Consider the following 14,200-nt stretch of genomic DNA (forward strand, 5'->3'; position numbering starts at 1 on the left):
TCACAGTCCTGCCAGCAGTAGTAAGTTTGGTTCCTCCTGTAACATCAGTCAGGGAAGCTCTCAGCTGAGTGAGCTGGACCAATATCACGGGAGTGTGCCCTGCTCCGAACACGAGGATGAGCTCGCGGAAGGGGTGCCTGCTGCTGCTCCTCCTCACCCGACAGAGGGCCCTGCACCATCTAGCGAGCAGCATGAGCCCCAGGAAGTGCACAGGGAAGGAGAGGGGAAGCTGAAAGAGCATGCCACACCTCAACTACCTCCTGGAGCGGACGAGCCCAAAGAAGCCACGAAGACACCGGGCAGGTAGGTGGTGCACCTTGGCCATGGATTCCTTGGAGTTGAACTTGAGGACACTTTTCTGGTTGATCTTGGGAGAGACAAACAGGATATGGGTGTAGTGCCATAGCTGGTTTTGAGTAGTCCACCGGTGTCTAGGGTCAGAAAGGGTGGGACAAACGTCATTAAATAAATCTAATTAATCTTCCTCTTCATCATCATCATCATTTTACACCCATCTAGTGACTAATGGGGTGCATTCCTTACAGGGTTCTCTACCACAGTCCCTGTTGGCCACACTTTCTGTTCTTTCCATGCCATTCTCTGTCTTTTGCTGGCCATCCCAGGTCTCTTGGGGCCCTACTGTTCTCAGCGTTTGTTCCCACCATTACAATAAAAGCTTCTTTTCGTTGTATTGAGTTTCATGAGACTGCTCTTGAGTTTCCAGCACTCATTTTCCCCTCGTTTTTCTTTTTTGCAAGTCACCTTGACGAAAATGAACTTCTACTGCTTCCCGCTGCAAGAGCCCGCTGGATCCGAGCCATTAATAAAGTGCGGCTTCAGTTTGAAGAGGTAGGGCCCACGAAATGTCCCTTCCCCCATCCTTCCACCTGTGTCTGCGCTTGTAAACCTTGCTTTGCTTGTCTAAGGGAGACACCGTGCTGGGACAGCTGCACAAACGGTGCATGTGCCTCTCTGGTACCAACAACTTGCTGAAGTTGACTGTGGTGGGCTTAATTTGTTGACCCCACGGCAGAGGGGTGAAGAACTTGTGCCCCACCAGATTTTGTTGGACTCTCTCCTCAGCCCCAACAGCCAACAGGGCTGGGATTGGGGCGAAGTTGGAGCTCAGCGACATCTGGGGGCACCAAGTTGGCTACCTATGTTGTGTAGAAGAACCAGGATTATTTATGGAAGTGTTGCGTTGACATCACTGTTCCGCTGTGTCTGTAATTTGTTTTCTGAGGCCCTTCTCTATGTACCCTCTCCCCAAAAGGTTTGGAGGGTGACAACACAAGAAAGGGCCTTTTTTGTTGTGGCCCCCCGTTTGTGGAATGCTCTCTCCAAATGCTTTCCCAACCCGTTGTGGGTGTGTGGGAGAGGAGACCCTTCCATGAACTACTGTGCTGCTCCTGGCGGCCTCCCAATTTCACTCCAGAGAGCACCCGGAAGCCGAGTGTTGTCTGAACAGGCCGGAGCAGAGAGTGGCAGCAGGTTCCCTCTCTGCCCCGTGGTGTTGTTGACTTGTGCCATTTGGATGCTGCCCTGGCCAGCGGAAGGCCATTGATGTGCCCTGGATCAAAATAGGCTCATGTTTGCAACCTTGTCGTTTTAGATGGATCAGAGTTTACACAATGTCACCGGGCTCTTCCGCGAGTGGGCTTAGCATTGCAACTGTGTTGTTGAGGTATCACAAAAGGGTCCTTAGCAGCAATGATATTTTTCATGGAAAGGGGAAATCTGAGCTAAATGTGGGGAAAATACGGGGTAGCAGTTTTAGGGGATTCTGCAAAACAAGAGCATGCAAAAGGAGCACCTATCTAACACTGATGTCAGGCTTTCTTAGCAGTTTCTCACGCAGGGCAGAAACTGTGTTTTGCTACACAGAGTATCAAAACACTTTTGTAATTCTTAAGCAAGTCAGAAGCCTGTTGAGTTGAATTAAAAGATCCTGACGGGTGTAAGAAATGTGAGATATTTACAAAAAGCCGTCAACCCAAGAGCTTTAACGGAACAACTCGGCGAGTTTGTCTGTCTTCTGAAAAATGCTGCTTTGAATCATTTAGTGAATTGTTTTGAAAAGTAAAACTCTCAAGAGCACTGGAGGCTTCTGCGCACAAAGAGAATTGGTGGTGTGTGAACGACAAGCGGCTCTTGATGGCTGCAAGCAGACCCCTCGTGCCTTCAAGTGCCTCCCTCCGTCTGCTTTCTTGTGGGGCAGAGAAACTGGCAGGATGCGCCGTGGAAAGCTTTTGCCACTGCGAGATGCTGCACTGGCGTCTCTCCAGAAGCACCAAGGTTTTCTCTTGATGCGTCTCCTGGGAGCGGGAGATAGAAGTACAAACTTGTCTGCTGTGAGCAGGAAGGTTCCTTGCACGCCTGTCAAGATTGGTACATTAACTCTTTTTCGTTATTCTGGCTTGTGCTTGCGTCGTGTTTCACTGTTCACGGAAGAGAGTTGTATTCAGTAGCAGCAGCAATAAGATGGGTATCCCCCTTTGCGTCTTCTATAACCTTTTTTGGAAACTCTTATAGTTGCAATACTCATCCTCAGTTGCACCCATTGCAGAGCTGTTCAGGATAGCAAACTATCATCCCAACTGGAATTTGGTTTCGGTGGAAATAGCATGTTTCAATAATGGACTTGGTGGAGTAGGCTCCATTCCTGAAATCATTTGACCCAAACTGGAGCCTGGCAATTCAGTCATGTCCTCACACATGTGTGCGATGCACATGGTCTGAGTCATCCGGCAAATCAAAGGTTTGGAACATGGATGCCTTCTTTTGCTTTGGGCAGAGTCTGCCTCCCCTGTGTGGGCCTTGGGCCATGGGACACCCTTGAAATGCAAAGGTGCACACTGGTTAAAGGGTGAATTTTCCACATTTTGGGGTTCTCCTCTGTTGCAAATGAACCTTAACCAGTCCTGGGTCAAATCGGGACTTGAAAGCTGTGAACGTTTGGCTGAAATCTTAATCCTTTCACACCAGATACGCTTGGAGTTCAGGCAAGCAAGCCAGACTGTGAATTTTGCTCTGCTGCGTTTGTCAGCAGCTGGTACCGCAGCTGTTGTGTGTGGAAAGCAAAACGGACAAGGAGAGCCTTGTGTGTCTTGTAGATTTAAGTACTATGAAGCGAAAGACTGGTTAGAGACACCTGTCTGTCTTGGAGTTGCAGGTTCCTGTGCGGGGCTACTGGTGTGGAAACATTACATCTGGGGTGCAAAATAACAAATATGTTTCACATAGTGTAGAAAAGACTATACATATGTAGTATTATTCTTAAAGTGTTATGTGGCATATACTTTTGACTTCCCTTTAAAAAAGCTGTTTACATTTCCATATGAGATTATAGTCCTTTTTGTGTGTTTACACGCATTAACTCCTGGCATAGTAGCTTGAATATTGGCAAACTCTGCATGTTGTCCTTAATAAAGTTTTTGACACTTCTATCCAGGTTGATGAATATTCATAGGGCTTTCTGGGTAAATTGAAAGTGAATCCATCTGGAATGAGAGTCAGGAGAGAATTATATGTCAATAGCCAGGCTTATTAAAGTGATACAAATGAATTGTGTCTTACCTTCTTGTTGCTGGCAAAGGAGGACCATTTTGGAGATCCTTGTAATGTTACGTGGAGGTAGCAATGGGTATTCTCTGAGGAACTGATGGGGATCTTCTGATCTGGATTGCAGTGAGGGGCCAGATCACATTTCACTAGAAGTTGCAGAAGGGGAGCTGTGAGTGGCCCCTTGGATTTGCTTTAGCATGCAGAACAACCCAAGGCAGAGGGCACCTCCTCAAGAAATCCTCCCGTCTTGGCAGACAAGATAGACATACACATACTGCTTCTTTGTTAGTTTTCCTTCTTGTGTGGGGTTTTTTTTTTGCGGTTTTATAAAATACAATCCGTTTAAGTTTCACATTCTTTGCTATGGGGCTGCGGACTGTGCTGCCTGTTTCACGATAGCAGACTTCTACTGAGTCAAAAGGTTCGTGCAACAAAGAGCCTTGTTCTTACGAGCACTCAAATGTGAAATTGCTGATCTCCTAACAGAAACGTGGAACTTGTCCCTAAGACCCCAAGGACTGGAACATGTCCAATGTGACACAAATATGTTTAAAAGGGATTCAGGCGTGGGGAGGGGGGAACCTGGAAATTACAGGTCGCTTAGCTTAACATCTGTCCTGGGAAAACGGGTGAAAAATATTGTCAAATAAAAATAACCAAGCATATAGAAGAAGAAGCCTTTGCTGAAGCAGAGTCTCACTAACCTATTTAGAGTTCTTTGAGAGTTTAAGCAGGCATAAAGATAGAGGTGTTCTGGCTGACATTGTGTTCTTGGACTTTCAAAAAGCTTTTGGCAGAGTACTTTGCCAGAGACTCTCCAGTATGCTTAGCAGTCGTGATATAAGCGGAGAGGTCCTCTTGTGGACCAGGAATTGGTTCAGTAACAAGAGGCAGAGTGTAGAAATAAATGAGCAGTTCTGCTGGAGGGAAGGGAGGAAGGGAGTCCTCCAGGGACCTGTGCTTTTAAACTTGTTCATAAATGATCTAGAGCAGCCTTTCTCCACCTGTGGGTCCCCAGGTGTTGTTGAAGTACAACTCCCATCACCCCTAGCTAACAAGGGCAGAGCTCAAGGATGATGGGAGTTGTAGTCCAACAACATCGGGGACCCATGGGTTGAGAACTGCTGATCTAGAGCATGGGTAGGCAACCAAAGGCCCGGGGGCTGGATCTGGCCCAATCGCCTTCTAAATCCGGCCCTTGGACGGTCTGGGAATCAGGGTGTTTTTCCATGAGTAGAATGTGTGCTTTTATTTAAAATGCATCTCTGAGTTATTTGTGGGGCATAGGAATTCGCTTTTTGTTTTCAAAAAGTCTGGAGCCCCACAAGGTCTGGGGGACAGTGGACCGGCCCCTGCTGAAAAAGTTTGCTGACCCCTGATCTAGAGTTAGGTGTATGGCCAAGTTTGCTGCTGATTCTAAGTCGTTTAGGTTGCTAAAACAAAAAATGGATTCTGAGAAGCCCAAAAAGAACCTCTGCATACTGAGTGAATGGGTCATAAAATGGCAGTTGAGAGGAATTGAAAATCAAACTTACCAACATTGTAATTCTGTTTTACACATCTGTGGGGTGTCTTCTTTTGGAATGCTTTGTACAGTTCTGGTCACCTTGCCTGAAAAAAGGATGCTGTACAGTTGCAAAAGGCTCAGAAAAGGGCAGCCTTTTAAATGATGATTAAATGATGCCTGACGTGGAGACAGTGAATAGAGGAAAGATTTTCTCCCTCTCTCATAACCCTGGAGCTTGTGGGCATCCAGCATAGTTGCATGTTGGAGTATTCAGGACAGAGAAAAGAAAGTGCTTCTCCACGCACTTCACAGAAGCCCATAGAACAGCCATCCAGGTGTTTTGCACTACAACTCCCATCAGCACTGTCCCCATGGAGCTGCACGGATGGGAGTTGTAGTTCAAAACTTCTAGAGGGCACCAGGTTGGGGAAGGTTGCTGCAGAGGTTTTGTCCTGTCAGATACTCTATAGATTTCCAGCCAGTGGTCTAGCAGGTCCGTTCGCAAGTGGAATGAATCTGTGTTCTGTTTCCATAGGAAAACTCAGCTTGGATGTTTTCCTTCACTGGATGAGCCAGTCGGTCTTGGGGAAAATTGGACTGTGACCCCATTTTTTAAGGAGTTTGTTTAAGATGTGCTTTTACACAACAGCCGGGCCAGTCCTCCTTCAGTCAACTGTAATGGAAGTTGCTGGTTATACTTAGTGACTGTAGTAGTGAATGCACAAATGCCAGAAAGCATCTTGACTTCCCTTTGCAACTCACTGGTCTGAAAATAATAGCACACCGAATCAAAGAGCCCAAACAGGCACCCAAGAATTTTTTTGCATTTTGACCATTCTGGGAAGGTTGACCTGCTAGCAGGTTGCCCAGGGGGATGAACCTGCCGCTTCATGTGTTTTTAAATCAGTCCATCACCTTCAGGAGCAAAGGAGGCTGCCGTATAGTGAGTCAGAGCAATGACCCATCATCAGTGTCTACCTTGATTTGGCCAGGCCTCTCTGGGATTTCAGGCAGAGAGAGGTCTCACCCAGCCCTGTCTGGAGATGCCAGGCATTGAACCTGGAACCTTCTGCAGGCGCAGCAGATGCCCGACCACTGAGCTATAGCCCTCCCCCTAGCACAGAAGCAGGCAGGTGCACAGCTAAGTTGCAGCTTCTTTTTCAGACATGGTCAGCTTAGGATGTGGATGCATTTTTTCTTTCCTTATTCTCTTTGCCTCGTTTTTGAAAGTGTCCAATAATCTCATAAACAGGGCTCATCTGTCATGGCCTTATGGTTTAGTATGCTTTTTGGTGGCGTTTTGGAGACCCATTATGATGTATCAATGGGCATTTTTGTGGTCGGGGTGCCATTTGGACAACCCGTTTGGCGTGGAGGCAGAACGCAGGAGTTGTGGGCACTTTGGTAAACATCAGTGGCTGCTTTTCTGTTTAAATAACGAGCGAGGGCTGTCATTAGGACATCAGAAGTCCTCCCCAAGCAGAAGGGATACTGAATGTTAAGCCAAAGCAAATATGTGAAACAGAATTCTGGGGAATAAATTATGCAGATGAAGTCCAAACCGTTTGTGCAGAGGAAGCGTTTGCTTTTGGGAGAAAGAAAGCCCTGCAAACATAGTCTTCTCCCATTTGGAACCTTCTCTAGCTGAAGACATAATCATCTGGGAATATCCCTCTTTTGAGCCCCATAGAAATAAACAGGAGATGCGCAGGGCACAGTTTTTCTATTATTTATCTGTCTAGCAAATGAGGTTAAGTGGACAGGGCACCCCAGGAAATATGTCAAAGCTGGTGATACTCAGAAAGAGCAAATTGTTAGAGCTATTGAGAGGTGCAAAGGTGGCACCTTGATAAGAGCATCAGGAGATCTCTGAAGCTGGAGAGACCACAGGGGGTCCATCTAGTCTGGCATCCTGTTCATGCCATGGCCAGCCAGATGCCCCTGAGAAGCCCAAGAGCAGGACACAGGATCACCAGCAGCTGGTGTTCAGAGGCACTTGGATGGAGTTGAAGGGCTTGGGAGATGTTGTGCAGTCCCCCGGCAACAACAAAAATTATCCAGGAGCTGCATATTGAAGGGGTTAAGTTTAAATCAGTGCTAAAATGCCAGCAGTAACCCTGGGTTTCCAAATGCATGAAGGGGTGAAGCTCCTGCAGTTCCCATCTGTTGGCTGGGAGACTCATTGGCAGAAATGAAATCAAGAGAGCAGGCTAGAGAGCTTGAGCCGCCTAATCCTTCTGCTGCAGACACTGGCTGGCTGCTGCCTTTGGGGCTAACGGGTTTCCGTTGTTTGACTTCGCCCCATCCTTCAGCCTTGCCTTCTTCTCAGGTGGGGCTTCACAGCCGTTTCTTCAAACAGAGCTTATCCTCGCCCTGGGCTTTTGAGAGCTATCTCGTCTCAGCAGCTTTAATTGGAGGGTCCCGCTTTTTGTGGCGGGTGCAGTGGAGAGATTTTAAGCGTCTGCCTAAAGTACCATTGTTGTGTCAGTTCTGGTTCAGTGCAGTGGGAAGCTCCCTTCTTGCAATGAGGCGCAGTTTGTAAGGACCAACAGCAGAGGGTATCTTCTCTGCAGCAAATAGAGCCTTGCTGCTGTGGGCTGAGTGTGGATGTGTTTGGAGGGGTGACGGGTCAGTTTACAGCAGGGGTGCCTCCCCCCTCAGCCCTCCAGACCACACTGGACTCCCAACTCCCACCATCCCTGCTCATTGGCCATGCTGGATACTGGAGTTGGTAAGAGCTGGGAGTCCAGGAACATTTGGAGGACCACAAGTGTTCCCCATCTGTGGCTTAAAGGGAAGTGTGGTGCAGGTGTTGCGTTTTGCTCTTCAGGAGGATTGCAGAATGTTTACATTGATTGCATATATGAGATTCCTCATGGAACGAATTGTCTTAACAGTTGTGCAAAGGTTAGAACAATAAAACCCCATACTGGGATTAAAAATCACAACGAAAGGAATCTCTGGAACAGGAATAGCAATAACCTCTGGGTTATAGGGCAGTATATTAATTCATTTATTATTATTACAACAATTATCCTAACTTTGTCAGTACCACCAGGTTGCACATCCAAGACTCTCCCAGGAAAAGAGCTGAGAATATCCTGAGGTCACCCTCTCGCGGTCAAGGAATCACCGAGACACAGTTTCGGGCCATGTTCTCCCGCTCATTTGCCCTCTTACTTATTCCTTTTGTGAATTGCTTCTCATGACATATCTTGAATCGATTTCACAGTAAAATTGTCAACAATAAAAACAATTGCATATGTGCAAACTATCCTATATATACAGTTTAAAACAGCTGCATATACAAAAACAATTTCAAATAGAGATGCAGACTGGGACAACCTGAGTTATATTCACTGGAAAGGTTCTTTGTGTGCGTTTTCAGAGAGAGGCAGCCTACCAGGGAGGAGGCGCAGGAGATGTTCCTGTTGTCATTCAAGCTAAGATACAGAGCTAGCCGTGTTAGTGGACAAGGTGGTGAAACAAGAGGAACAAGCTGAGATGCCCTTCAGCACCATGGTCAGCAGCACCTGCCGCTGCCTGATTCGGCATTGGGATGTGCCAAAGGGCTCCTGCCCCTCCCTGCTTGTGTCTTGTGCCTTGGTCCAGTATCCCTGAAGGGGCATCTCCACCCCCATTGTTCTGCCCGGACACTGAGGTCCAGCTCTGAGGGCCTTCTGGCAGTTCCCTCCCGGTGAGAAGTGAGGTTACAGGGAACCAGGCAGAGGGCCTTCTCGGTGGTGGCGCCCGCCCTGTGGAACACCCTCCCATCAGATGTCAAGGAAATAAGCAGCTATCTTACCTTTTAAAAGACATCTGAAGGCAGCCCTGTTTAGGGAAGTTTTTAATGTTTGAAGTTTTATTGTGTTTTTAATATTCTGTTGGGAGCCGCCCAGAGTGGCTGGGGAAACCCAGCCAGATGGGCGGGGTATAAATAATACATAATTATTATAAATTATTGTTGTGTATTTCTTATTGTGGGAATGCATTGCGAAAGAGAGGCTATTTTGTTATTTAAAGAGGGCCCGTTTGTGCAGGAAATGAGCCTGCAGTTGTTAGGCAGAGTCTGCTTGACACGTTTGTGCAGCGTTCTTAACCCTTTTCCACGCTGAGGCGTCTGCTCTGATGCAGCCCAGGAATTTATCACCTCTCCGGTAAGAGGTGCATATCCCAGTTAATATCTGCCGCTAAACATTTGACGGGCCACAATCCTTAACATGGTGCTTTGTTGAGGGCTGGAGGAAGGCGATTGGTGGTTTGAGGAATTTGGTCTAGTTCCCTTGTTATGGTCAGATGGTTCCCTAGTTTAGACTCCACGGGGCAGTGGGGCGTGTGGATGTGGTCTGCCTCCAATGGTTCTGGGAAGTTTATTGTAGACAAGGCCAGTCTCTGAAATCAGAAGTTGGTCTGGGTGGTTGACACAATTTCTTTCTATCTAGACACTTGAGGGAAGCCTCTTCTGCTCTGTGGTTTATGCTGAGCTGGGGCTGAGAAGATGGTTGAGATGAGAGCTCAAGCCCCTCTTCTCTAGCATCTGATGGATGTTACCCTCCCCGCCTCGCCTCTCCCAGAGCATCGGTCTTCCTCTCCCTGTACAGTCAGTCACTAATGCATTTGCACCCTTCTCTAGAGCAGGAGCCTGTGTGTGTGTGTGTGTGTGTGTGTGTGTGAGAGAGAGAGAGAGAGAGAGAGAGAGAGAGAGAGAGAGAGAGAGGCGAGGGGAGAGGGCTCTGGTGTTCATTTGACGGGCCGTTTTCTGCTAGAGGCTCAGCTGCATCTTCTGTGGTTTATCCACCCACATGCCTAGGGAAGAATTGCTTACCATACAGTTTATCTGGAGTTCAGAGCTTTACTCTTCAGGAAGTTGGAATGAAGTAGAGAGATAACTAGGATTTTTTAAATATAGAATTATGTATACCTCATAGACATCAAAGCACTTGGCCTACATTGCTGAACTCTTTCTTTATCAGTTTTAATAATTCCTCACTGATTCAGCCCCAAATTAAGTCTTAGCAGTGAATTAAAACTCCAAGCCCCCACAGTGCAGAATGTTTAAACTCCTAACTGGAAGTGGAACCCCAGGGAAAGGCTGTCGCTTTGCCTGCAGAAGCTCCCAGCTTCCTTCTCCAGCTTCATCCGAATAAAGCTTTCTTGGAGAGCTGCTGCAGCTCAGAGTGGACCTCTTCCAACCCCTTCCTCTGTGGATTGTCTTTTGCTACCTTAAATTCCTTGGTATCTAGACTGAAGCCCTGTTCTGCCTCCACGAGGAATGCATCCAGAGAGCTTCTGTGTGGCGGCAGCTTGTTCTGAGGAGGCGCTGCTATTAGAAAGCAGCTTCCCTGGTGAGGTTGACACAACTGCTTGGAGAGCCTCCCTGTTGGTGCTCTGCATTCCTGGCAGGAGGCTCCTAGAGTCTCTCACGGGTTGTGGCTGTCAGGCCTTTGAAGCTGACATTGGACCATCGGGAGGTTCCCCAGGTTAGGTCTGGAGGTGATCTCTTTTTCTTCCTTCCGCTCTCTGGTCTGGGAGTGAGCTTCATGTCGGATGACCTGCCCTGGTGTGGCTTGTCTTTTGAGCTGTCACAGTCCGGTTCACGGGCGATCGAAGTCCTGGCAGGGGACGTGAGGACCGGTGGCAAGATCATAGAATCATAGAATCCTAGAGTTGGAAGAGACCACAAGGGCCATCGAGTCCAACCCCCTGCCAAGCAGGAAACACCATCAGAGCACTCCTGACATATGGTTGTCAAGCCTCTGCTTAAAGACCTCCAAAGAAGGAGACTCCACCACACTCCTTGGCAGCAAATTCCACTGTTGAACAGCTCTTACTGTCAGGAAGTTCTTCCTAATGTTTAGGTGGAATCTTCTTTCTTGTAGTTTGGATCCATTGCTCCGTGTCCGCTTCTCTGGAGCCGCAGAAAACAACCTTTCTCCCTCCTCTATGTGACATCCTTTTATATATTTGAACATGGCTATCATATCACCCCTTAACCTCCTCTTCTCCAGGCTAAACATGCCCAGCTCCCTCAGCCGTTCCTCATAAGGCATCATTTCCAGGCCTTTGACCATTTTGGTTGCCCTCCTCTGGACACGTTCCAGTTTGTCAGTGTCCTTCTTGAACTGTGGTGCCCAGAACTGGACACAGTACTCCAGGTGAGGTCTGACCAGAGCAGAATACAGATGGCGGGGTGGGAGCAGGAAGGGGGGTCCAGAAGCCAGGAGCCAAGAGTCCGAGGGTCAGAGAGTTGGGAGTCAAGAAGCCAAGGGTCCGAGGGTCAGGAAGCAAGGAGTCAAGAAGTCAGGGGTTCGAGGCACAAGATGCAAGGAGTCAAGAAGTCAAGGGTCCGAGAATCAAGAAGCAAGGAGTCAAGAAGCAGAGGTTCAAGGATCAGGAAGCAAGAAGCCAAATGCAGCAAGGCAGGAAACGTGTTGCTGCAGCAAAAAGCCAAAGGGAAATGCTGACCTTATATCCCTTCCCAGCTCTAGCCACCAGGTGCTGTGAGTTACCAATCGGCCTCACCTGTGTGTCTGCGCCTTGCCTCTTCAGAACAAACTTAGGAAAGCCCCAGTCCTGCCAAGTCCTATTGGTCACAGGGCCTGGCTCCTGCACACACACCTAACATGAGCTACCACACACTCACCTGAGAGAACCAGGGCTTATTTTGGCTTCTCCAGACCCTTCCCTTTCCCCATAATCTTTGGCAGCTCCCATCATTCGCCCTCCGCGAAAGCATTTTGGTCATTTATTTCCATCGAATTCTTCTGTGGCCTTTTGAAAATAGCCACACAATCTCTTCATCTCTCTCTCACTCAGAAGGCAGATCAGAAAAAAAAGATGTGTTGATGACAGGTACATGCTCAGAAACAAGGAAGTATAATTGAAACAGCAGGCCAATGTAAACCAAAATAACAGCAGTTACTATGCTGTGACTAATTAATTAATTAAAATGCCTTTTTCCAAACACAATGTACCATAAAAATGGCTAAAAATAGGTTTAAAAACAAACTCACGGTGGGTTTAAAAACAATATAGAATAAGCACTGAAAGCAGAGACCTCTTCAACCAACTGGAAAAGCCTTCCCAAACAAAAACGTATTTAATTGTTAATGAAAGTACAGATAGTTGGCCCCTATCGTATCTCGGCAAGGATTCTGTTCCACAAAACAGGGGCTGCCACATGGAAAGCCCTGCTCTGAGTTACTGCTTTTGTTTTATGGACTTTAAGGTGAAACTCTCCCACAGAAAGCAGTGACCTGCTGATTGTAGCAGATCTAAAGGCTGCCAGTGAACTTATCCCCAGTGAATTTCTCTAAAACTTTAAAGCCATCTAAGCTAGTTGCCATAATCACATATTCCGGCAGCGAGTTCTGTAAGTTAATTAAAAATGTGAAGCGGAATTTTCTCTTGTGTCCTGAATCTGCTATTAGTCAGTTTCACTAGGTGATCAAAAGAGAGAGGGGAAAATCTGGTGGGAAGCAAAACCTTTGCTTCCCATATACTGTGTGTAATCTCTGCACCAAGCTCCCCTCTCCACACTTCATACACACAGCTTCCGTCTGTCTAAAAATCTCCAAAAGTCAGCATTTCCTCTTCTTGGAGGTGCTGCGGTTCCCAGATCATTTTGAACCATGTTTTCTGTCCCTTTTGCAACTCTTGTGTTGTTCTTTTTTGAGATGAGACAAGCAGAAGTGTCTGTAATATTCCAGATTCAGGTAGGTAGCTGTGTTGGTCTGATGCAGTAGAAATATATATTAAAAGTAGATTGTCCAGTAGCACTTTAGAGACCAACTAAGTTTGTTCTTGGTATAAGCGTTAGGTATCTGAAGAAGTGTGCATGCACACGAACGCTCATACCAAGAACAAACTTAGTTGGTCTCTAAGGTGCTACTGGACAATATTTTTATTTGTAATATTCCAGATGTGGTTGCACCATAGATTTCAATAGCAGCAGTACAGTACTTGAAACTTTATTTCCTAATACTCTGTAGCATGAAATTTGTCTTCTCGCAGCTGCTGCTGCCGCCGCTGCACACTGCTCCATATTTCCATTGGTTTCTCAACTGCAACCCCAACATCTCTCTCCTGGTCAGTTGTCACCAGCTCAGACTCCTTCAGAATATATGGGATGTACTCCCCACTTCCTCCTTCCGCCCCATCACTTCATGCTTATTCAGATTGAACCTCGTTTGCCATTTTATTGCCCATTCATCCAGCTGAGAGAGATCCCCTAACTTCTGTTTTGTGTCTTACGAGGACTAAGGCTGTGTTCTTCAATGCTGCTACAACCCATCCACCTATTCCCATTTTGAGAGGGTGTGTCCTTAAAACTCCACCAGAGATGTCTGTGAACCGAGGGAGCCAAACGCACAAAGAGGACCGCCCAACAAACAAGCATTGAAAACTTTGACCAGGATCTCAGGAGGGGGTGAAGAGCTTGTGTTTTGTGGGGTGGGGGGGTACTTTGCACGCTTCTCAAGAAGAGACGTGAGGAGCACCCGCTGATGTGAGCCTCGGGGTGACAAGTTGGTCTTGAGGAAGCCTCATGAAGTGGAGCCTTAAGAGGAGAAGCTCCACGCTTGTTGAGAGAGTTCCACCTCTCCTTTTGGGCCCCCAAAAGGCTGCGAGGTGATTTCCAAGTGCCAACTCATAAATACGGTAGAAAATAATAACTGTGCAGCAAAAGGCAAGAAACTGATTAAACTAGCTGCAAGGAGTAGGCATAAAGGCAAGTCAGTTTAAAGTAATATAAAGCGTAACAGCAGGAGTTGGAGAGGTTTGGGAAGAGGGAATTTTAGTTCTTGTTGGGCGCTAAGGTCACACAGGCTGGGTTGTCGGCTAGCCACTCTCTAGGGCTGCTGGGGAGCCACCTTGCTCTCGCTGAAGCACAGTCTCCGTGCCCAAGTTTGCGTGCATCAGTGATGATGTTTTGGCAGTTAATGCCGGAGTGGGTGTACAGCCGGTGATGAAGAGATATGGGATAAAAAGATGCCCCCCCCAGCAACCATGCAATTGCAATTAGCTGCAGCCCCTGCAACCTCTCCCTTTCCTAGCGAGCTGTGAAGAAATCAGTTGTGGGTGCTCTGCTCTGTGTGTGTGTGTGTGTGTGTGTGTGTGTGTGTGTGTCCG

General features: G+C 47.4%; 1 protein-coding gene across 6 annotated transcripts in view; it reads left to right on the forward strand.

The window, feature by feature from the left end:
• Nucleotides 1–14,200, forward strand: part of UNC13B (unc-13 homolog B) — a 158,258-nt gene that overhangs the window by 62,213 nt on the left and 81,845 nt on the right. For all 6 annotated transcript variants that reach the window (XM_028748795.2, XM_077936599.1, XM_028748802.2 and 3 more), the window contains 2 exons: nucleotides 7–303; nucleotides 759–849. In XM_028748795.2, coding sequence (XP_028604628.2) covers nucleotides 7–303; nucleotides 759–849 — 388 coding nt within the window. The remainder of the gene's footprint in view (nucleotides 1–6; nucleotides 304–758; nucleotides 850–14,200) is intronic.

The sequence above is a fragment of the Podarcis muralis genome, chromosome 11 (assembly GCF_964188315.1).
Source record: "Podarcis muralis chromosome 11, rPodMur119.hap1.1, whole genome shotgun sequence".
Lineage (NCBI taxonomy): Eukaryota > Metazoa > Chordata > Lepidosauria > Squamata > Lacertidae > Podarcis > Podarcis muralis.